General features: G+C 37.1%; 3 protein-coding genes across 4 annotated transcripts in view; 2 read left to right on the top strand and 1 right to left on the bottom strand.

Annotated features, from left to right (window-relative positions):
• Positions 1-4,228: 4,228 nt before the first annotated feature.
• Positions 4,229-9,425, bottom strand: thnsl1 (threonine synthase like 1). Its single transcript, XM_005805743.3, has 3 exons — positions 9,339-9,425; positions 6,440-7,846; positions 4,229-5,260 (listed from the first exon to the last, which is right to left on the bottom strand). The coding sequence occupies exons 2-3, from the start codon at positions 7,811-7,813 to the stop codon at positions 4,460-4,462; spliced, it is 2,175 nt and encodes a 724-aa protein (XP_005805800.2). The 5' UTR covers positions 7,814-7,846; positions 9,339-9,425; the 3' UTR covers positions 4,229-4,459.
• An 818-nt stretch (positions 9,426-10,243) lies between these two features.
• Positions 10,244-13,891, top strand: enkur (enkurin, TRPC channel interacting protein). Its single transcript, XM_005805744.2, has 5 exons — positions 10,244-10,401; positions 10,860-11,005; positions 11,083-11,303; positions 11,847-11,984; positions 13,056-13,891. The coding sequence occupies exons 1-5, from the start codon at positions 10,322-10,324 to the stop codon at positions 13,227-13,229; spliced, it is 759 nt and encodes a 252-aa protein (XP_005805801.1). The 5' UTR covers positions 10,244-10,321; the 3' UTR covers positions 13,230-13,891.
• Positions 13,145-21,919, top strand: part of LOC102226930 (phosphoribosyltransferase domain-containing protein 1) — a 48,559-nt gene continuing 39,784 nt past the window's right edge. The window contains exons 1-5 of one of the 2 annotated variants that reach the window (XR_002752020.1): positions 13,145-13,198; positions 18,018-18,109; positions 19,404-19,510; positions 19,575-19,758; positions 21,672-21,737. Coding sequence is in view for 1 of the 2 variants with exons in the window: in XM_014471269.2 (XP_014326755.1) it covers positions 18,059-18,109; positions 19,404-19,510; positions 19,575-19,758; positions 21,672-21,737 (408 nt within the window). In the remaining variant the exon portion in view is untranslated. Of the gene's footprint in view, positions 13,199-17,486; positions 17,855-18,017; positions 18,110-19,403; positions 19,511-19,574; positions 19,759-21,671; positions 21,738-21,919 lie in introns of those variants that run through there. The other variant, XM_014471269.2, reaches the window with a different exon arrangement.

Genomic DNA, 21,919 nt, shown 5'->3' with positions numbered 1-21,919 from the left:
AGTTTAACACGGCACCTATTATGTAAATTCATTATAAATAAGATTAAACAATGCCTCCTGCTGAGGATTCACATGTTAAGAATTGGAAAACTTCCCTTTAACAAGAAGATTTCCAAAAAGAAAGACTTCCCTTTAACAGGAAGACTTTCCAAAATAAAATGAACACTGCACCTATTATGTAAATTCATTATAAATAAGATTAAACAATGCCTCCTGCTGAGGATTCACATGTTAAGAATTGGGAAACTTCCCTTTAACAGGAAAAATTTCCAAAATAAGGATTTACACTGCACCAATTTAAATTTTTTAAGTTATACAAGTAAGTTAGGCAATGCCTCATAATGAACATGCATGTAGTGACAATAGAAAAGAAAAACTTCCCTTTAACAGGAAGACTTTCCAAAAAAGGGTTAACACTGCACCAATTATGTAAATTGGTGCAGTGTTAAGTTAAAGTCATGAATTGTACTGAGGATCCCATCTGGTGACAGTGGGAAGGAAAAACTTCCCTTTAACAGGAAGACTTTCCAAAATAAAATTAACACTGCACCAACTATGTAAATGCATTATAAATAAGATTAAACAATGCCTCCTGCTGAGGATTCGCGTGTTAAGAATGTGAAAACTTCCCTTTAACAGGAAAAATTTCCAAAATAAGTTTAACACTGCACCTATTATGTAAATTGGTTAAAAGTTAAGCTAAAGCCATGACTTGTACTGAATATCCATCTGGTGACAGTAAAGAGGAAAAACTTCCCTTTAACAGGAAGACTTTGCAAAAAAATAAATAAATTAATTAACACTGCACCAATTAAGTAAGCTAAATCAAAGCCTCATATTGAGTATGCATGTAGTGACAGTTGAGAGGATAAACTTCCCTTTAACAGGAAGAACCCTCCAGCAGAACCAGAAGTTGGCTCCGTATGAAAGGCCATCTGTCACTACCCCCGGGGATTTGAAAGGACAGAATAAAGAGAGAGAGAGAGAGAAAGAAAGTGCTGCTCCAGGAGTGTTTCTACAGGAAGCTCCTTTGGTGGCTTTATCTATGAGGGAAAAAAAGTTATTTGCAACAAAAGGTCCGCCAGTCTCTTAGTCTAGGAGGGAAAAAATGGGTTAAAAACAAACTTAAACACTGAAGGTCAGGTCCCAGTCCATCCTCTCTTCAGCTGAAAACCTGTGAATAAGAGATGGTGGATTACAGTGTGAACATTACCTCTGTAGCCTCCGACCTGCAGCTCCAGTACATCTCTCCGTTGTCATCCAGAAGAAATGAAGTCCCACGACGAAATTGCAGGAGGCCACGCGTTGTTTCGGCGCAAATTAATTGTTTTTTATGTTTAAATTGAACGTAAATTTGTTTGAGTTATCAAATTATTAAAGTATGAACCCTAAATTTCAAACTAAATATTGAGTAGGTACAAAAAATAAAAAAATGTAGGCTATATCAGATTTTAGTTAAACCTAAACCTCTATGGGTCACAAGACCATAGCAACTACTTCAAACATAACTAAAACCCAAGAACAGGAGAAGGATTTATAGCAGCGGAATCCTTCTCAGCTCATTGACTCTCAGCAGAGAATCAAACCACCAAGAGGCCTAGCGTTGGCCTTCAACAGCATCAGCAGCGTAGCAAAACCCGCAACAGCTCCTACCCTGAGTTGTCTTCTGGACCCGCCATTGGAACAGTTCTTTGACTTAACAAACCTTTGACGGGTTGGGCGGATCCGCCAGGCACCTTGTAGCGTTTCCTCAGCTTGACGGAAGCGATCCTCAACTTGATTGAAGGGAATCCTCAGCTTGATTGTAGTACATCCATAATCGATCAACTGCTCGCTGTCCTCAGCTTGATTGAAGGGAATCCTCAGCTTGATTGTAGTACATCCATAATCGATCAACTGCTCGCTGTCCTCAGCTTGATTGAAGGGAATCCTCAGCTTGATTGTAGTACATCCATAATCGATCAACTGCTCGCTGTCCTCAGCTTGATTGAAGGGAATCCTCAGCTTGATTGAAGGGAATCCTCAGCTTGATTGAAGGGAATCCTCAGCTTGATTGAAGGGAATCCTCAGCTTGATTGCAGAATATCCATGACCTCCAGATGCCATTATATCTCCTCATATGTTTCAGGGACGCCAGCCACCAAACAAACCGTCGCTCAGCGCCAATGGTCGGGTCTCTCCTCGTGGGCTGCTCTGTTTAGACACACACACACACAAATGGCTTCAATAACGTCATTGGTGGAAAAAGACAAACAACTTAGAATAAGGATTACGAAAAATAACTTACCAAATAACCAATGCAGCGATTTCAAACGTGGCGCTCTGGCGGCCTCCTGGTAGATCAAGTACAAGGTCTCAAACTAGGCCTCGGTAATCACCGACACCATTTCAGTCGGACCCACAAAAGTTTCAGTCACAAGGCTGGGCGTCCAGTCGGATTCCGCGCCAGGGGAGATCCGAAAATATCTATTTTTTAATCCAGGTCCCAAAGTTCATGAGTATCAGACCGAGAAATTTGTGTCTCAGTGCGGCAGGGTGCATCTTTTTTTTTTTTTTTTAAAAAAACGCTCACGTGAAAGCTGAGTCATCTTTTTATGCAGCATGGCGCATGCGCGCCACGCTCATTAATAACAAAAATGGCGCCATTCGCCACTGTTCCCAGGTGTGACATTTTCCGGTCCAAACATGGAGTAAAACTAAACCTGTAAAACCTGCAAAGAAACGGTACGAATTTAAACCTCTAATAAAAGTCATGTTAACAGCACTGTATGTTTTATTCATAATCTTTCCCTAATATCCTTGTAGAATAATTTAGAGAAGTAGCAAAATTTTATATTTATTTTTTATAATGTAGGACTGGAAAAGTTTTTTTTTTTAGTTTTCAAAATATACATTTTTCTAAGAACAAACTAATAAAGTTTTAGAAAAATCGAGAGAAACATTAAAATGTATTAATATATAACTATATCCCTCATGTAGTTTTTAACCCTAAAACTATATGAGGGATAAACTTGCTTTTTATATTTTCAAATCTTAATGCCAAACTGCTTCTCCAGTATGTCCTGACTTTTATGCAGAGTGAAGAGTGTCAAATGACAATAAATAACTTGTGAAATAATTAAGTGTGTCATAAATTTATTAAAACTCCTCACTCTCCATAAGTTTATTCATAAATTGCTTATTTAAAAATGTACAATAAAGTTTTGTAAAATACATTTTTCTTTATTTTTGATTCATCTATGCAAATATAAGTCAACAGATCTTAATTAAAGGTTCAGCTTGGATTTAATTTAAATGTAAATCATGAACTTTTTGTCATTTTGAGGTTTCTGAACTAAACAACCTTTATTTACTGGTCACAATCCAGAGCTGTGCAGATCATTACCAACTTCATCTGTTATCTCTACAGAAACAGAGACGCTCAGCCTTCAGCAAAACCACCAGTCAGATCCATTTTTCTGTTGAAAAATCATCTAGTTTCATCCATATTTATTATCTTTCAGCTAACTTACTTAACTATGGACCATTTACTTAAAGAAAGTTGTAAAATTGCAAAATAAAAACAGAATTTTTCTCCAATTTTAAATTTTCTCTAATGTGTTTAGAAAAAAAAATCAACTTAAAATAGCAGTAAAGCTGAACTGATAATGTGCAGTGGTTGCATAAAACCACATAGTGATCAAACTGTTTATTAACATACAAGACAACAGTTCAGTGTGGCTACACCCCCTAAGGACTTCCTGTCAGCTGGACTGCTGCATAATGTCATCTGTTAGCATAGCAGTTGCTCAATTCATTGAACAATACAGAATACAAGCAAACAAAGAGCTTATTTATTATATTTTTATACCATCATAAACCACAAACAGTGTTAAAATGTACATTTTCTGTGTCTAACTAATGTCATATTTTCTACATTATACTAAAACAATATGGTTGGGTTTAATTCTCTTTCATGCTCAGTCTATAGTGTAAGACAGTTCAGGACGCCCCCTTGTGGATTTAAATAATCCCTTCACTCCTTCAGAGCCTGAGATTTATTGCTGGTGTGTTTTTCAAAGAAAAGCAACACATGGAAAACATTTAAACACATCAGAGCAGTAAACTGTCATGTAACAGAAACATGTTTCCTGATTGCTGGTTAAACAGCAGATAAACAGTTTTCCTGTAACGGTAAGTTGTTTCTCTGCCATTAGCACATTTAGCAATGTGTTCACAAGATTGACTGACAGCGCTAAGCCCCTCCTCCTGGCTCTGATTGGTTGTTTTTGGTCAGGAGCTGAGCATTTCTTCAGACTACAATCGTAGCTCAGGGAGGGGGTGGAAGAGTTAAATCTTTTCACAGATTATCTGTCTCATATTAAACTGTCAGGACATGGTGACAGTTTTAACCAACATGTAACAAACATATTCTTTATAAAAGTTGCATACTGCAGCTTTAAGGTAAAACTGGGAGTATCTATGACACTTTGAGGAAGGAGTCCTGTATCATGCTCTCCACCTCCTCCACCAGAACGCTGTAATCTGCCTGAAGAGCTCTGTGTCCGCTCCCTCTCTGCCTCAGGCATTTCATCATCTTTCCGTGTGCTGCCGGTTCGGACGCGGCCGCTTCCAGCTGCTCCAGCTGCTTCATGGGATCCAGAGAAACATTCTGGATCCGAAGAGCTTTGAACACGGCGGGAGCAAATTTCCCGTAGTGCGCCGTGGAGCAGAGCACCGTAGGGCATGATCCATCCTGCAGCCGATCAGCCACCACTTTCGCCACGGCGGTGTGCGTATCCATCAGGTATCCCGTCAGAGTGTGGAGCTCCTGGACGGCGGCCAAGCAGTCCTCCTCAGAGCACCAGCCGGCCTGCACCTCCTGCTGCATCCTGCCGAGGAGACGCTCAGGAAGCTGGAAGCGTTTCTGAGCGTCTAAGTGAGCGAAGAGGTCGTCGACCAGGCGGCTGTTTCCTCCTGAGACATGGTGGATGAACCTCTCCAGGTTGGAGGACTTCAGGATGTCTATGGCGGGGGAGTGGGAGAGCAGCAGGGGGCGACCCTGGAGGTCATACTGGCCTGTGGTGATGAAGTCCGACACGACTCGGTTGTGGTTGGACGCACAGATGACTTTTCTTATCGGGATGCACATTTGCTTGGCGTACAACGCTGACATGGCATTACCAAAGTTCCCAGTAGGAATACAAACATCCACAGGATCTCCAAAGTTAATCACACCATCTCTGCACAGATCCAAATAGCAAGAAGAGTGATAAACAACCTGGAAGAGGAAAACAAACAATTAGTGTCAAAGCTTTTTCTCATAGTGGACCAAAATCGCACTTAAAAAAACTGAATTCACCAAAAATGTTGTGCTTTTTTTCTACCTACTCAACAACAAACTAATCATGAACTATTTTAAAAGGGCAGTATTATGTATTTTCCAGGCACATTGTGTCATTTTATACAATAATCAAGCAACTGTGTTAACTTAAAAATTAGGTGTGTATATATATATATATATATATATATATATATATATATATATATATATATATATATATATATATATATATATAAGATTGACTGATATATATATATATATATACATATACACCTAATTTTTAAGTCATATATATATATATATATATATATATATATATATATATATATATATATATATATATATATATATATATAAGATATATATGACTTAGAAGAAATTTGACTTCATAATTTAAAGAAATTGGGTCTCTGTCTCTTTAAGAAACTCCTGCTCTTCCTGAAAGTCCAGCTTCAGGAAACCATCACAATATACTGGTACTGAAAATAAAAATACTTTGGCCGACTGCTACTTCAGCTAACTGCTACTAGAAATAAATCAGGCTAATCAGTTAGCCTGATTAGCAGATTAATTGATAATCAGGCTAACTGCAAAATACTCAGGCAGTTAACTTAAGTAATTTAGTACTCAAACTAACTGCTACTAAAAATAAAGATACATGGCTAATGCTAATTTCTACTAGCTTTAGGGACTTAGGCTACTTGCTAGCATAGGGCAATTGTTGTACTGTTTATTGTTATAGCAGAAAAAATATGATGAGAAATCAGATTTATCAGGACAATAATAAGCTAATTGATGATGTAACACCAAAAGTAGTCTAACTGCTACTAGTTACTGGAGTTTCATGTAGTTATTCTAATTGCTACTGCAGCTAATACTACAATTAAAGAGATTTAGGCTACTTGCTTCTTGGACTAAATGCTAACAGAACTAAAGGTACTCAGACTAATGCTACTAGAAGTATATGTAGTTTGGCTAACTGCTACTGATCAATGTAGCTGAGTATGATTTGCTTTTCCATACTCAACCCAAACATGAAAATAACAGAATCAAATTCTAGACTTTTTCAAACCGCCCAGAAACTTTGAGTTGAGTTTTTGGAGAAAGTTAACACACCTGCGGCAATAGCCGTGCCCAGTTGATGGAGTTGGCGGTGCTGAGGACGGTACCGTACTCCACAGCGAGATGCCCTGTCAGCCCCGACTCACCAAACATCTTCTTGATGCTCTTCTGACAGAAGTCAAAGTCTGACAGGACACTGACTGCTCTGGCGTTGCCTTCCCTGAAGCTCGTCATCTGCAGCTTCTGGACCTCACTCACTCCTTCTTCTGGGAAAAACACCAACACGCCTGTCCGGTGTCTGTCGGCGCCGCTCAGTTGGCTGAAGCCGCTCAGGACGGCGCTGCCTGTGTCCCCAGACGTGGCGACCAGGATGAGGAAGTTACACATTGGTGGGAGGCAGTGGGCGAAGAGTTGGGGCATCAGCTGCAAGGCGAGGTCTTTAAACGAGGCAGTTGGACCGTGGAAAAGCTCTTGGATGTATTGATTTTGAACAAGATGCTTCACAGGAGCAACTTTGTCACTGGAAAAATTGTCTCCATATGCTTTAAATACCATACTCCTGAGGTCCAGAGGAGAGACGTCCAGTGGGTGGATGCACTTTTCCAGCAAAACCGAAGCTCTCTCTGGGTATGACATGGAAATTAATCTGAGCCATTCACCTTTAGGAACGTTTGGAAAGCCTTTTTTGGGAACATAAAGACCTCCATCTGCAGCCAGGCCCTCGATAACCACATCACTGAAATACGTTTTTCGATTGGGTAATTCTGAGCCGCCACTCCGGGTTGAAACATAAGTCTCCTCATCGTGTTCCAGATATCTCTCCACTGCCCTCAAAAACTTCTCTGCCACTTCCTCCACTGCGTCTCCCAATCCACAAAACACCCTCACGTCCAGCCATTTCTCGTAGAACTGCTTCCTGTACAGTAAAATATCTCTCATGGACACCCCATTTTCTTGGCCCACTATCCGGTTAACCTTCATCCTGCCGAGTCTCTCCATGATGTCCCGGCTGTCCACGTCCAGGTAAACCACAACCCCGTTCTGCTTCAAGTGCTGCATAGCTTCGCCATGAAGGGGATTGGAGCCTGTCAGGGAGACGATGCATCCAGATGCAGAGAAGTTACTCAAAGTCTGGCCTTCCTCCTCCAGAAAACGCCTTCCTCCGACCTCCGCTAGCTTGGCTGCAACCGGCATCTTCCACGCCGGTTCTAAGACATCGTCATCGACGTCTACGGCAGGCAGGCCCAGTTTGTTGGCCACAATTTTCCCAACTGTTGTCTTTCCTGCTCCGGGCGGACCCATCAGCAGAATGTTTTTGCCCCCCAGTGGGGCGGATTTTGTGGAAAACCATGACTTTGATGTGGAAAGTTGGCACAGATGGCATCTTGTGGTCCTCGAGGAAAGCTGAATGGCGCTGAGTAAGCCCATTCAGGAAAGAAGACGGAGCAGCTGCTTTTCCCTCTGCAAAGGAAACATGTTGGCTAATTATGACACAGATCAGAAGGGAAATGAAAATATAAGAACATGCATGCAGACACAACACAAATATTAATGATCAACCTTTAACCAGACGAAGGAGATTCTGTGCAAAAACTGCTGACTTTTTTTTTTCTTATTAAAGGTGACCTGTTATGCTTAATTGAACAAGTTATCGTCTTTGGTCGATCCAAAACATTTTTAGTACCAAATCATTCTGTCATAATGAGATTTTAATTTGCTCAGTTCTGTCTATTTTGGGTCTCTTGTTACTTTAAATCCAAATCAGTTGCTGCTGGCCACAACCCCAAACTCAACTTTTACACTCTCAGATGAAAATGGATGCAAATGGATTATACAACCTCACATCTTTGAAAAGCAGAAGTGGAGCCTCCTGCACAATCAACGTGAATGAAGCAAGTGGTTTATAAATGGCAAGTCAGCAACAAAACACTTGTCTTTTCCAGCAGCCATTGTACAACGCATTAAGAGCGATAAAACTAGCTGACCAAACGTGCTTGAGCTCAGCTTGAGTTGCTAGGTGACGGGGCTGGGCTATGCTGGGGTTGCTAGGTAACGTGCAGTGCCCATGGAAAGTATTTAACAACCTGGAGGTTTTTGAAACAGCTCATTTTCCAGACACCAAAACATCTCGGTGTTTTATTGTTTTTTTTTGTTTTGTTTTTTTTTTAGCACTTTGGCTGTTTTTAGAAGCAATTGAGACCCAAATTAAAGTTTAAAAATGTGCAAAATGTGAATTTTGATTAAGTTCCCTTTGAATGGAAGGCATGAGAAAGGACCTTAGAGGAGCAACCATTGCCTTATATCTTTACAAATAGTTTGATGTCCATCTTGTGGATGACAGGCAGCTGTTGTCCCAAGATAAGCATGTGAAATGGAGAAAAAAAATATTTAAAAAAAAAAAAAACAAAAAAAAACAGGGAGTTACATCTTAGGCTGACTTTAAAGGACTCAGCATGATAAATGTTGAGGAAAGTACAATGAAAAAAAAAAACTTTTGGGAATGGTATCTAACAAAAAACTAACAGAAAAGCTGAAAATGAATTACGTTTTGTTCATATAACCCAGGTTATCCAACAGTTTATCCATAAACACAGTTTTAAAAAATATATATTATAGAATAAGAAGACTTTTTCAGTCTGATAAAGAAAAAATTTAACAGGTGTACTTAATAAATGCGATCGGAAGAAGTAAAATATTACGGCCATGTATTTGGATAAATAAAAAGTATATTGTGCATAAGAAGCACCGCATCTTTCTAATCAGTCTTTTATAATATTGTGTTAAATGGTTTGGTGCCTACAATAACAGAAGAAAATTCTCGTTTTGAGAAGCTTCCTGCTCAGAAAACTGACTGAAGTGGACTTCAGGCTACATTATGGAAAGGTTATCAATGTTGTTATAAACTGTTTCAAAAGCCTCCATAAATTATACACCTTCTAAGGAAAATACTCACGTAAATGTGTATTATGTGTTTTTCGCTCTTTGGTCGAGATAATGATTTATTTACGAAACTGTGTCTCTATTTTCTCACTGTTGTCAGCTTTCCTCTGTGAACTACGACAAGCCCATAGGGACAAAATTACTCCAAATCTGTTTGGATTTTTATAAAATCTGTATTATATGAAATGATTCTCAAATCGTTTAAAATATTAGGTCAAACTACAGGTAAATCTTATCATTTTTTAAGATTTAAAAGAATAAGTAAGCAGTTTCAGAAAAACTTAAATATGCACGTTTGGTTTCAGTTTATCGCAATGTAGGGGAAAAGTCGTTCTTAAGACAGACGTCCAGCATTATTAAAAATATTCTTTTAAAGATCATATTCCACAACAGAGATATTTCAAAACAACTCTAACGGAATGAAGAAATACTACATTTGAAAATGTTTGGATAGAAATATTAAAGAATGAATTATAAATTAGAAGTAATTACCATGAAGAACATTATGTTTTCTTATAAAAATGTGACTGAAAGACGTTGATACCACGGAGTCTAGAACAAATAATAAGTAGTGACAACATTTGTATTTCTCCTGCGCAATCTTGCAACAGTTTTGACAAGTCTAACCTCCACAGTATGGCGGCGTCATTGACGTACAGAAGCGCTTAGACACGTTACGTCAAACAGGAAGAATGATTTGCTGCTTTCAAGTTCACGTTAAAAACTGGGAATCTAGGGCTTTCGGAACAAAGGCGACAGAAGTTTGTCAAAAATAACGGTTGTATTAACAATTTTTCGACAGCTGCTATTTCTAAAAAGTCACATTTAATTGTTTAAGATATTTTAACAGTAATTTTATGCTTTGAGCGCAGTGGTTTTATAAGTCAAGTGCTGTACGAGTGTTGCGGAATGTCACGTTTGTTGTACCGTTGCCTAGCAACGACCTGGATAGCTGCTTTTACATTTTAAAGTAGCGTTTTCACAACTCTACCAACAATGTCTGAAGCCATCTACCCATCAGGAAGCGTCTACGACTGGATCCCAAAGGAGCAAGAGGAAATTAAAAAACCACCAAGGTGAGTTTTATAAATCATAAAACGCGATTTAAAAAATATGTCTTTAAAAAAAAATAACTGAGGTTTGAGAAGTGTAATGTACCAAATGTTATCTAAATCTCATCAAATGTCTAGGTATATTAAATGTACAGACCTAAATCACAGTTTAAAATTGGGTTTTTAAGTTCCACTGATTTCCCAGTAAAACCAGTTCCTGATGTCGAACCATGGTATTTTGTTCAGCCAAGGAAGCAAAAGATACATTTTTAATATCTTTACTCAACTTTAAAACCAAAGACAACAAGAGAGATTAAAATGTTATCTTATTGTTGACCTCAAATGTAAAAAGTGGGATTTTTCTTAAGTTGTTTCTTAAGTTGTTACATTTATTTGTTTTTGTTGTTTCCTCCTCAAATATTATTGAATGTGGATTGAAGTGATTGTTTGGTGTAATATTGTGTTCTGAAATCTCCATAAAGATATGTATCCAAGTTCAGGCCAGCTGTCATTCTTGAGGAGAAGCTAACCAAAGATGCGAAGAAGACTATGGGACCACCAAAAGTGGAACTGCCGTCTCCGGATAAGTACCTGAAAAAACACTCGAAGCATCCCAAACCACCTGAGAGTAAGTCCATCTATCAAACTGTATGAGGATTTACCGTTGGGGTGTGAATCTGACGTCTGCATTTCCTTTTGGGACAGAGTCTGAAGATGGATATAAGACTCGGACCTGCACAGTGAAGAAGCCAATGGTCCCTAGGCGGACCGAGAAACCACTGATGGGGATCCAAACCAAAAGGGATTTCCTACAGACTACTGTCATGTTTCCCATGAAGCCTAAAGCCACTTCTGTTGACACAAAGAAAGGACACAAACAGCTCCTGGAGAACTCTGGACTTGTCCCTAAATACGTCATGAAAAAGGTATTTTCTATGAAGAGAAAAGGCATTTTGAGACTATTTTCTCTCCATATTTTCCTTCATCCTGTCTCTAAACTTTGTGTACTTTTTGTAGAAAGCTTGGATGAGTGTTTGTATTGATAGTTGTGTCTCTTTAATGGGTAAATCTCATTCTGTGTAAGTTTTTCTTTCTCTTCTGTGTTTAGCAACTGATGAAGAAATTGTATGGAGCTAAATTGGGGCCGTAAAGTTTATCAAAAAGAAAAAAATAAAGATTTGAAGCTTGGCCCGAAAGTTATTACGATAAACAATAATATTGTTGTTTTGAGACAGTTTTCAAGTAATATAATAATAATGACATAATAATGTAAGAACATATTCTCAAAGATCAATGAAATTTGAATTCTGATATTTGTACGGTAAAACTCTGGCAACCAGAGCTGTCAGCATTGTACCCTAAACTAAAGACTTTTTTTCTTTTACAGTGTACCTTGGAAATGCTTGAAAAGTTATTGAAGTTTATTGTGTGAAAAGCGTAAGAACCCTGATTCGTGTTGCTACCTGCAGGATTACGGTGAAGTACCGACGTATCTGCAGCTGCGCAGTGAAGCCGAGCGGAAGGCCCAGGCGGAGTACCAGCGCCTGGCAGGGGAGCAGAATGTGCTGGAGCGGCTAACGGAGGAGGAACATCAGGCCGTCCTGAAGGTACACGATTGTTTTTAGAAGGACAGGGAGTCACTGCAACATTTAAAACCTCTGCTGAACTAAACAGCATTAGACTGATGAAGTCAGAGGCATGTAAACACAGAAATATGTATTTTTTTAATGGAAAAATTAGCTTTTAGCTAAACTAGCTTAAAGCTAATTTGGCTAATTTTTTTAGCTGCTAATGTTTACATCTTTTATTTAGAACACAGGTGTCAAACTCAAGGCCTAGGATCTAGCGTCAAATATGGGCCCTCTACACTCTAGATCCCCACACTTTAATTATGCAGTAATGCATAATTCTACGTTTATTGCAAATTTTCTGTAAAAATGATAAAAAGAAACTTTGGATATAAGTGATGCTAACTCCCACCAGCAGGTGGCAGCACTTTGTTTCTTCTACTGCACTGCTGCCTCAGCCTGACTTGGCGTCAAGTTATAGGCCGTGATTGATGTGGAGAGTAACAAAAAGTCACATTTATGTCATACATAAGCATTACAATGGAGTATTAGGGTCATAATAATAATACCAAAGTTTTAAAAATAAAATCGTGAGAATAAAATCACAATATTTGGCAATAAAGTCATAATATTACAAGAATAAAGTTGTACGAGAATAAATTCAAAATAATATCAGAATAAAGTAATGGTATTTCAAGAATAAACTTGTATTTTTACGAAAATAAAGTAACAATATTTTGAGAACAAAGTCATAATATTAAGACAGTAAAGTCAAATTATTATGAGAATAAAGTAATAAAATTTTGAGAACAGTCATTTTATGAAAATAAAGAATAAAGTTGTGATTTCATTCTTTTAAATTTTCTCCACGTGACCCTAATACTCTCTTGTAAAACATAAATATTGCAAAAGATTTCCAAAGTAGCTCCACAAAAACAGAATCTGTGATTTTGATTGCAAAAAAATCACAAAAAGAATCACAAAATGTAATTTGAAGACCCAGCTATTATTGGTATTTTAGCAGTTTGATAATAGATTTTATCAATACATTTTGTCACAACCGCCCCTTTAAGGACATTCATGACCTTGATGTGACTCTTCTCCTTGAAGGGCCTGAAGAAGAAGTGGGATGAACTCCACCGTGAATATCAGGGCCTTCCTCTCCTCATCGACACGCCGTCAAAGAAAACCCGGAAGATCCGCCTGGAGGAGAAGATGAGTCAACTGGAGAAGGACATCAGCTTCTTTGAAAGGTTCAAAACCATTTTTATTTACGATGATTAGGGACGAATGGTTTTGGTCGCTAAATCTCACCAGTAGAGGGAGCTGCTGCAGAAAATGTTGGTGTGTGAATTTCCAAAATAGCTTTAACAAATTAGATACGTTGTTGTTTCAGCAGTTTGACTCTCAACATTGAGGTGAGATAACTGTGGTTACATTAACACAGCAGGGAAACGTGACCCGTATCCGACTTTTTCAGTCTGAACGCCCCAATTTTGAATCGGATCAGAACAGAATCAGATTTGTTCTACTTTCATGCTTTGTAATAATTCATATTCTGATTGTTTTCAAACTGTCTGCAGTCTGGACAGTCATGACACATTTTACCTGACGTTCATGTTGTTGATGTGAGATACGAGTCATAAAAATGCCAGACGCATTAAATCCGGACGAAAACAATGACTGTAAATTATAATTATGGAAGAAGAAGTCAGTGCTTCAAATCACAGTCACACCTTGGTTTTGATTTTGAATTCAAACATACTTCAAACAGCTGTTTCTGTTAGCTGTGTTTTCTTTTTATGAGCTCCCTTCATGTTTCCTAATATGATTATGTGACGATATTGTCAGCTGTTGTTGCTGAGTAAAGGTTAAAAGGACAGTACTATGTAAAACTGACTTTTTTGAGCTTCAAATCATGTTAAAATGTCATTCCTTCATCAAAAACATGGATTATTGCTTTGATTCTTTCATTCATATTTGAGAAATCCTTGAGTCTCCATAGCAACCATTCAGCTGTGCTAAATACCTGGGTGGACTCAGCCTTGCCTTCGAGTTTCCACCTCAAAAAATAAATGCAGATATATAGTTGTATTTTTTCTTTATAAAAGACAACAAAAATAAATATCAAAAATAACAATTACCCAAAAAAAAAGGATGAGCAACCCTGTCCCACTCAGCTCCTTCAGACTAGCCAGCAGCAATTAGCAGACATCTGGTGAAATATGTGTAGCAGCTATTTCTCAGTGAAACGCTGGTAAAAAACATGTTTAAAGGGTTAACAGAGGAGCCATGTTGTGATGACTTCCGAAAGGCGGAGTTTCAGAAAGAGCAGAAGCTTCTTAAAGAGACAGAGGCCCAATTTCAAGGCATTAAATTACAACGTCAAATTTATTTGAAGTCATATTTGATATAAATATCATTTTTATAGCAACTAAAGTTAACACAGTTACTTGACTGTGCTATAAAATGAAACTATCTGCCTAGGAAAGACATACATTTACTGCCATTTTAAAATCAATGCATGAAAGGTGGTGTCTGTTTTTACTCCGGTAAACAGAGCGATGCTGCGTCATGATTTTCTTCGCTCATGCAGGTCGGTTCGGGGCTGTAAACCATTTACTCACAAGTCTCATTGTGATTTAATTAATAGTGTGCAAAAACAACTGAATTTCAGGAAAAAAATCTAAAGTAATTACCAAAACCTGCTGTGTGAATGTAGCCTCTTCATGTTTTCCACAACAAAATGTAACTTTTGATTCTTTCTGTGTTTTTTTTCCACTTATCATTAAATAATGGTTTTAGAAATAAACACCTATATAAGTATAAAGGCAGTGCTCTAATATACAAATATTTTGTTTTTTTCCTTTTTAATATGTACTTGCTAACAGAAAATCACTGATGGGGTTGGTTGTCACATGTTGGAAAAGAAATTACTACTCAGGAGATTTAAAAACGTTTGATTGTCTTTAGCTGAAAAGAAAAAAACAGCAACATTTAAAAACAATGAAGAGACGAGATGTGGATGGCCGCCCCAGTGAGACATGGGCGGCTCCCGGGCCGCCTCGGTTTTTCTGTCCAATCTATGACTCAGAAAGCCAGAAAATAAAATTATAGCGTTTTGGATCAGCCATATTCTGCTCTGCTGCTGACAATTTGATTCTCTTTTTTATAATTTGGATAGCCTTTATATTCTGTCAGCATATGAAATGTTGAGAATATATTAAATTAAACCAGCGCTGCGACCAACGACTGTTTTAGTAATCAATTATCCTGGCGATTAGTCGGTTATTCAGATTATAAAAATGGGCACACTGTGCAAATTTTTCATTAAACCACTGAAGCTTATTTCATACATTTAAAATACATTATAAAAGGCAAATAAACAAATATTTTAATTCCTTTTTAAATAAGGATAAAGGGATTTTCTTGGCTAAATGCACTTACATTGATTGCTTTATCATTTGTAGAAAAGGATGCATCTGCAGCTAAAAAAATCTTAACTTCAGTGTAGGATTAATAAATGGATAGCGAAAGATGCTAATAAACTTTTTTTTTTTTTTTTTTACAAAATTTGAACCAGGTGAAGCTAAAACTCCCACTTGATGAGTTCTGGGTAGAAAATATCTACAGACAAAGAAGGTTTTTCATCTTAAATCCAAAATGTTAATTTATTTTGTCCAGTTTTGGGTTAATTACTGCTTTGAACATGTTTTTTTTCAGCAAATAACCATTTTTTCTGGGCCTCCATTTAATCGGTTACTAAATTAGTTGACAATTATTTCAACAACTGATTAATCGCAATGAATTCAATTAATTGTTTCAGCCCTAAATTAAGCGTTGTAAGTTGAAAGACTGTATTAAAAGTAATCTTTCTCCAGAAGCCTTCATCCAAAATTATTTTTCATTAAAACATTATAGGAACAAGTCATATGTGTTGTTTCGTATCTTTAAAAAAAAAGATATGAATTTATTTTTAGATGAAAGTAAAAGGTGCGACAACCAACCTCGTTCTCCTCTATACATTTTTTGTATTTATGCAGTTATTTTCTGTGATTGCTAAAGCTGTGCTACAAAATAAATGCTACTTTACAGCTTTATTGCCAAGTCTCCCTTATTGAAATAAAGTCGCACAGTGGTAAAACTGAAAATATCCTCCCATTAACTTTAAAAACCTAAACAGTTTTAATCTAATTCAGTTAATGGTTTGTGGTTTTGTGTTGCGATGCTCCATTCAGACGTTCGCTGAAACAAGGAAAGATGCCGGCATTTCAAACAATCTGGCTGAATGATAACAAACTCAAGAAAGAACAAAGAGTTTCCATCGTTTCCAGACTTGTGCTGCGATGAATCGTGTTTATTTTCAACCCTGGGGCCCCAAACAAAGCCTGTCGTTATTTATCACCCTTTTCCGCTGAGCTCATCCAGACCTTTTAGTGACATCAGGTGACTAATCCCCCCTCATTGCCTCTGATTTTTCAACTTAATGCACATCAGCAGCCACAGAACACAACTGAAGAATGGATGATTGTTGCTTCAAACTGTGTGGAGTGGATAAAACAGGCTGCCATGAACAAGGGAAATCCCCTCTGGAGGGAAAGTTTAACGTATCTGACCAGAGTGGAATATCTTTGGAGACTTCAAGCCTAAAAATGCTGGACTGATTACTAAAACACAATTGTAGGAGTGACAAAACGAGGACATTTTTAACCTATTTGGATCTTCCTCTTGGATCAAAATTTGAATTGGGAAAGCGGACGAACATTAAAGGTCACTTATAATGCTTCCCTGAGCAGGTGAGGATAGATGGTCTCCACAAAACGATCATTAAAGTTTTGTTAAAATTTTCTTCAGATTTTAGTCTGCTCAGTTCAGTCTATTTTGAGCTCCTGTCTCTGTAAATACAAATAGTCTTCTGTTAGCCAAGTCCCCTATCTCAAAGATTGCACTCCTGTGACAATGGCTGCAAACAGATGCACAATAATACAACTGCACATCTTTGAAAAGCAGAAATGGAGCCTCCTACACAACCAACAAGAATGCAGCAATTTGTTTCTTGATGGTAAGTCAACAACTAATCACTTGTATTTTCCAGCAGCCATTGTACAACAGAAAAACCATCCAACCAAATGTGCTGGAGCTCGGTTTCGGTTGCTAAGTAACTTAATAATTGGGACGTTTTTGAAATGACCCATTTACCACACACCAAAAAACAAACATAACTTAACATACATGTTTTATAAGCACTTAGACTGTTTTTAGAAGCAGTTGAGACCCAAATGGAAGTATAAAACTGTACAAAATGTGAATTCTGCATAATAAGTTCCCTTTAATTCTCTCAAACTACATTTCCAAAGCATCAACTTGTGGACCATTCTTAAAAGACAACTAAGTATTAGCTTGTTAGCTAAATAGATAGTTATCAAGCTAAATATTTAGTCTAACTAAATATTTGCTTGCTATTTGCATATTTAGTTTGAAACTATTAGTTATAAACGAAGTGGTGAAAATATGACTTTGAAATATGAAGTTTTAATTTTCTCCAATAAAACCCAAATTATTTCCGATAATTTTTGATTCACTTTACTAACAGTTCCTCATTGTTGCAATATTATAATATAGGACTCACTCAGTAATGGAATACGGAACATTTTCACCTGTGTTGCACATTTGATGGGTTCTGTGGTAGAAATAATTACCAGATTTAAATATTGTCCCTGAATACATCCACCCCACCGCCTCCTTGGAATCACATGAGGCTGATTAACCAGCATATCTCTCCTCAAAACAAAGCATTTCTTTTACCTAAATGACTTGAGCGTGACCGTGCTGCCCATGTTGCCGGGTGGACAGGATTTCTCTGGTTAACTCTGGAAAACAAAGTTTCCGCCTCTTCGCTCAACAAACCGGTAAGTTTTAGTTATAATAGATTAGAAACTGCTTGGCAATGCTTTGGAGATTATTTTACTTAATTAAATGTGATCTTTAGGAAAAACTTGAACTATTTTCAACTTGAGTTAAATGCATGTTTTTATCTTCTTGTCTGAACTATTCTGATGTGTTTCCTCTAAGGATAGAAAAACCTCTTTACCACAACAACGGCTGATTTTACCATGTCATCACCACAGCAAATGGATGAAATGAGAATAAAAAGAGGAATTGTGGTAGGTTATTATGCTCACTTTCCAAATGTTGTAAACCAAAACTCTTTATGTTGAATCCAAGCAGCTAGAATTTATTGTAATATTTAAAATAGTTCTGATCAGTAGTTTTCTGGACTTTTTTGTCAAGCCAAACAATAACTGTTTAATTATTGGGGCTTGCCATACACCCCTTTAATGGATCAAGTGCTTTTTTGTCCATTTTAAGCAATTATTTACTTAAAACAAGCTCCTGTTTCTTGTTGAAAAGTTAGTTTTGTCTAATTTAAAGTGTACTATTGTGTTTACAATAGAAACTAGACCAAAATTACTTTGTAAGATTTTGTTTTTGCTGTGAATGTTGAGGAAATCTGAAGAACTCTTGAAAATGTCTTCAAATAAAATACGGGAAATTAAATACGTGACACATTAAAAATCCAGAAAGCTCACGCAACGTTTTACGAACAAAAAGTTTACAAGGAAGTTCAGCTCACTGAAAGTAAAATAAAAAAAATAAAGGTGTTTTTTTTTCCTTTTGCAGATAATCAACTGTTGTGTTAAAAAGGCATTTAGTCTTTTCAATAATGTTTTCCGTCATCTTACCCGGTACAAACATAATTCTCGTCACGTCACACTTCTGCAAACTTCGGTTGCTATGGAGTTGCTATGACAACAATAAACAAGCCACAAGCTTAGAACTAGCTCTGTAATTGTTCCTTAAGTACATTACAACTATTACTCGTTAATAATTTTTGAGTACTCTACTCACCTCTGTGTAATACCATGATAAATATCAACGATATTTACTGTAGTTTATAACTGCTGAATTAGCAATATTAGCCTAGCTACTGCAGCTTTTATTTGCTAGCTAAGGTGGACATGTAGCCTACGTGTTTGTTACTACATGTACTTACTCTGCCAGTCACCAGAACCTTCTTGTTATTCACAGGAAGTTTTCGTACTTCCTTTACAAATCCGTTGAAACATTGATTCTATGCGGCCATGGGTTTCAGGTGAAGCTCCTCCATGTTGTTCATTTGTTAAACTTTTATAAGATCGGACGCAGCTTGTCCAAGTCCTTGGACATATTTTCCTTCCCCGTTTCATACGGGTCGATCCCAACAGTAGCCATTTCGTTCATGTGTCTGTATCGCACATTGGTTAAGAGTGTCCATATATTTTCTTTTTTGTTGGTCTCAATGGCACGGGTCGCTTTCGGTGGGAGCTTCCAGGTGATCTGCTTTAAAACGCCACCTGATTGATTTGCGGGAAGCTGCTGTTGTATTTACTCATGTATTCTCTCTGCTGCCTGTTCCAGATCAAAGATGACTGGCCTGGCTACAACCTGGATCTGTTCACCTACCCTGAACATTACCACGACGACATTGAGAACGTCTACATTCCCCACGGAGTCATCATGAACCGGTACGAACACACATGATGTGTCGGTAAGCCATGTCCTACTGTGTGGTTTTCTCCTCCTGCTAAGGATAGAGCGCCTGGCCCGGTACGTCATGGAGGACTTTGAGGACAGTAAGATCATGGTGCTGTGCGTTCTGAAGGGAGGATACAAGTTCTGTGCAGATCTGGTGGAATACATCAAGGTTCTGGGATGCAGCTCCAACCGGTACCTGGAGACCCGGGTGGAGTTTATCCGCCTGAAGAGCTACCTGGTAGGCAAACTCATGGAAACAAGCTCTTACGGTTACAGCTTGTATGTTCCTCTGGTAATGATCTGGGTAAAAACTTTAAATAAATAAATTTTTTGTTGCAGAAACAAAAATATTTAGAAAAATCCAAGCTTTGTTTTGAGTAGTGTTGGTACAATTAATCGTGAATAATCGTTCATTGAAATAATCGTCAACTAATTTTGTAATTGATTAATCATTAACTGGAATATTTTATTCAAACCCCCCCCCAACATATTCAGAGTAGTAAATAAGCCATATATATATTTATATATATATATTTATATTTATTGCATTTAAAGTAAAAACACCATTGTATATAAAAATAGCCAAAATTCCTCATGTGGCAGTTTCAGCTCCTCCTGGTTTAGATTTATTAAATTTACATTTTAGGTATTATTTTAGATTTTACACTGCAAAAACACAACATTTTACCAGGTATTTTGGTTTAGATTCCAGTGCAAATACCTTATTACACTTTAAATAAGACAAAACTAGCTTACAAGTAACTTTTCAGCAAGACATGGGAGCTTGTTTTAATCAATAATTCTTTAATTTGGGGAAAATATCTTGTTGCAAGTAAAATAAAATTGGAACTAGTACTTTTTCATCAATATTAAAGAATTATTGACAAAACAAGCTCCTATGTCTTTCTGAAAAGTTGCTTATTAGTTATTTTTGTGTTATTTCAAGTGTAGTAAGATTTTTCACTAGGAACTATTTAAAAAACTTGGTAAAATGTTTATTTTTGCAGCGTGAACACATCAATGTTTGACCACCAGGTGTCGCTCTTGTTCCGGTTTGGTGAGGAATGATTTCAAGGCTTTGGGAGTAAAAACACAATCCTGCCAGTATAGATAGATTCATCTGTTTTTGCCAAGAAAAACAGCTCTGGGGAATGATAAAGATGTCTTTACAGTGATATCACTGAGTGATTTTGAACGCTGTCATCTGGACGATGTTATTTTATGGTGTGTTTTTGGCACACGTCTGAATTATGTTTCCCTGCATGTGGCCACATTCCTTTCACTCCCTTTCCTGCACAAGAGAAGATGACAGGTTTTCTGAGTCAGACAAGGTCAAGAACCTTATTTTTTGTTTTGGGTTGTTTGTTTTTCTTTACATAAAAAGTTTAAATGAGCAGCATCACCTATTGTTGCTTGTTTTTTGCTCACAAAACGTTTTGTATTCTTGTAGTGTAGCATCGACTTTCTCATTCATTTTCAGTCAGACCGTTTTCAGACATGTCTTTAATTTAACCTTTGAAAAATACAAAAAATAACAGAGCTCAAGTATGTAGCATAAAATAAATTATTATAAAATATCCTGTCTTAAATCTTTGCTGTATATTTTCCCTTAAATTTACCCAGTAAATCATTTTCAGATACTATTAGGATATAATTCTTACTTTTTCTTGTCCACTATCATGATTCCTCATGGAAACCCAAAATAAAAAAGCTGCCTAAACACTGCAAAAACACAAAACCTCAACAATAATATAATACAAATCTGACATAATATTGGAAAAATGTCTTGTTATAATTGAAAGAAACTACCAGTAGATCTAGGACTTTTAAAAAATCAATTTTAATTTAAAATAAACTCTTATTTCTTAATGAAAAGCTACTTGCAAGCTAGTTATCTTATCTCAAGTGTACTAAAACATATTTACACTGGAAACTAGACAAAACGTATTTGGTAAGATTTTGTGTTTTTGCAGTGCAGAAGAACACAACACAGATGATGCAAATTTTTGTTTATGTTAATATTTTCCCATAATTAATGTAAAGTGGAGCTTCCATTGTTAGATTGGGTAAAATATAAACTAACTAAAGAAATTAATGATTATCATGGATCTTTGTGAAATAGTTAAAAGTCAAATCTTGTGTTTCCTCCAGAACGACCAATCAACAGAGGACCTTCACATCATTGGAAGCAGTGATCTGTCTTTTCTACGTGGAAAGGTTTGTTTTATGCATATTTTACCGGTTCAGTGTACTCCCAGCCTGAAGAGGGCGCTGTTAGACTTGTGAGATGTTGACATGGGGTTCAGACTGAATCTGGAATAATGTAAAAAATGAAAACAGTGCTTTGGAAATATTTGGGTATCAATGCTTTACTTCCTGTTCCCTTTGTCTCGTGTTAA

Source organism: Xiphophorus maculatus, chromosome 21, assembly GCF_002775205.1.
Source record: "Xiphophorus maculatus strain JP 163 A chromosome 21, X_maculatus-5.0-male, whole genome shotgun sequence".
NCBI lineage: Eukaryota > Metazoa > Chordata > Actinopteri > Cyprinodontiformes > Poeciliidae > Xiphophorus > Xiphophorus maculatus.
The sequence above is the reverse complement of the archived record's forward strand: the minus strand, read 5'-3'. Positions and strand labels throughout refer to the sequence as shown.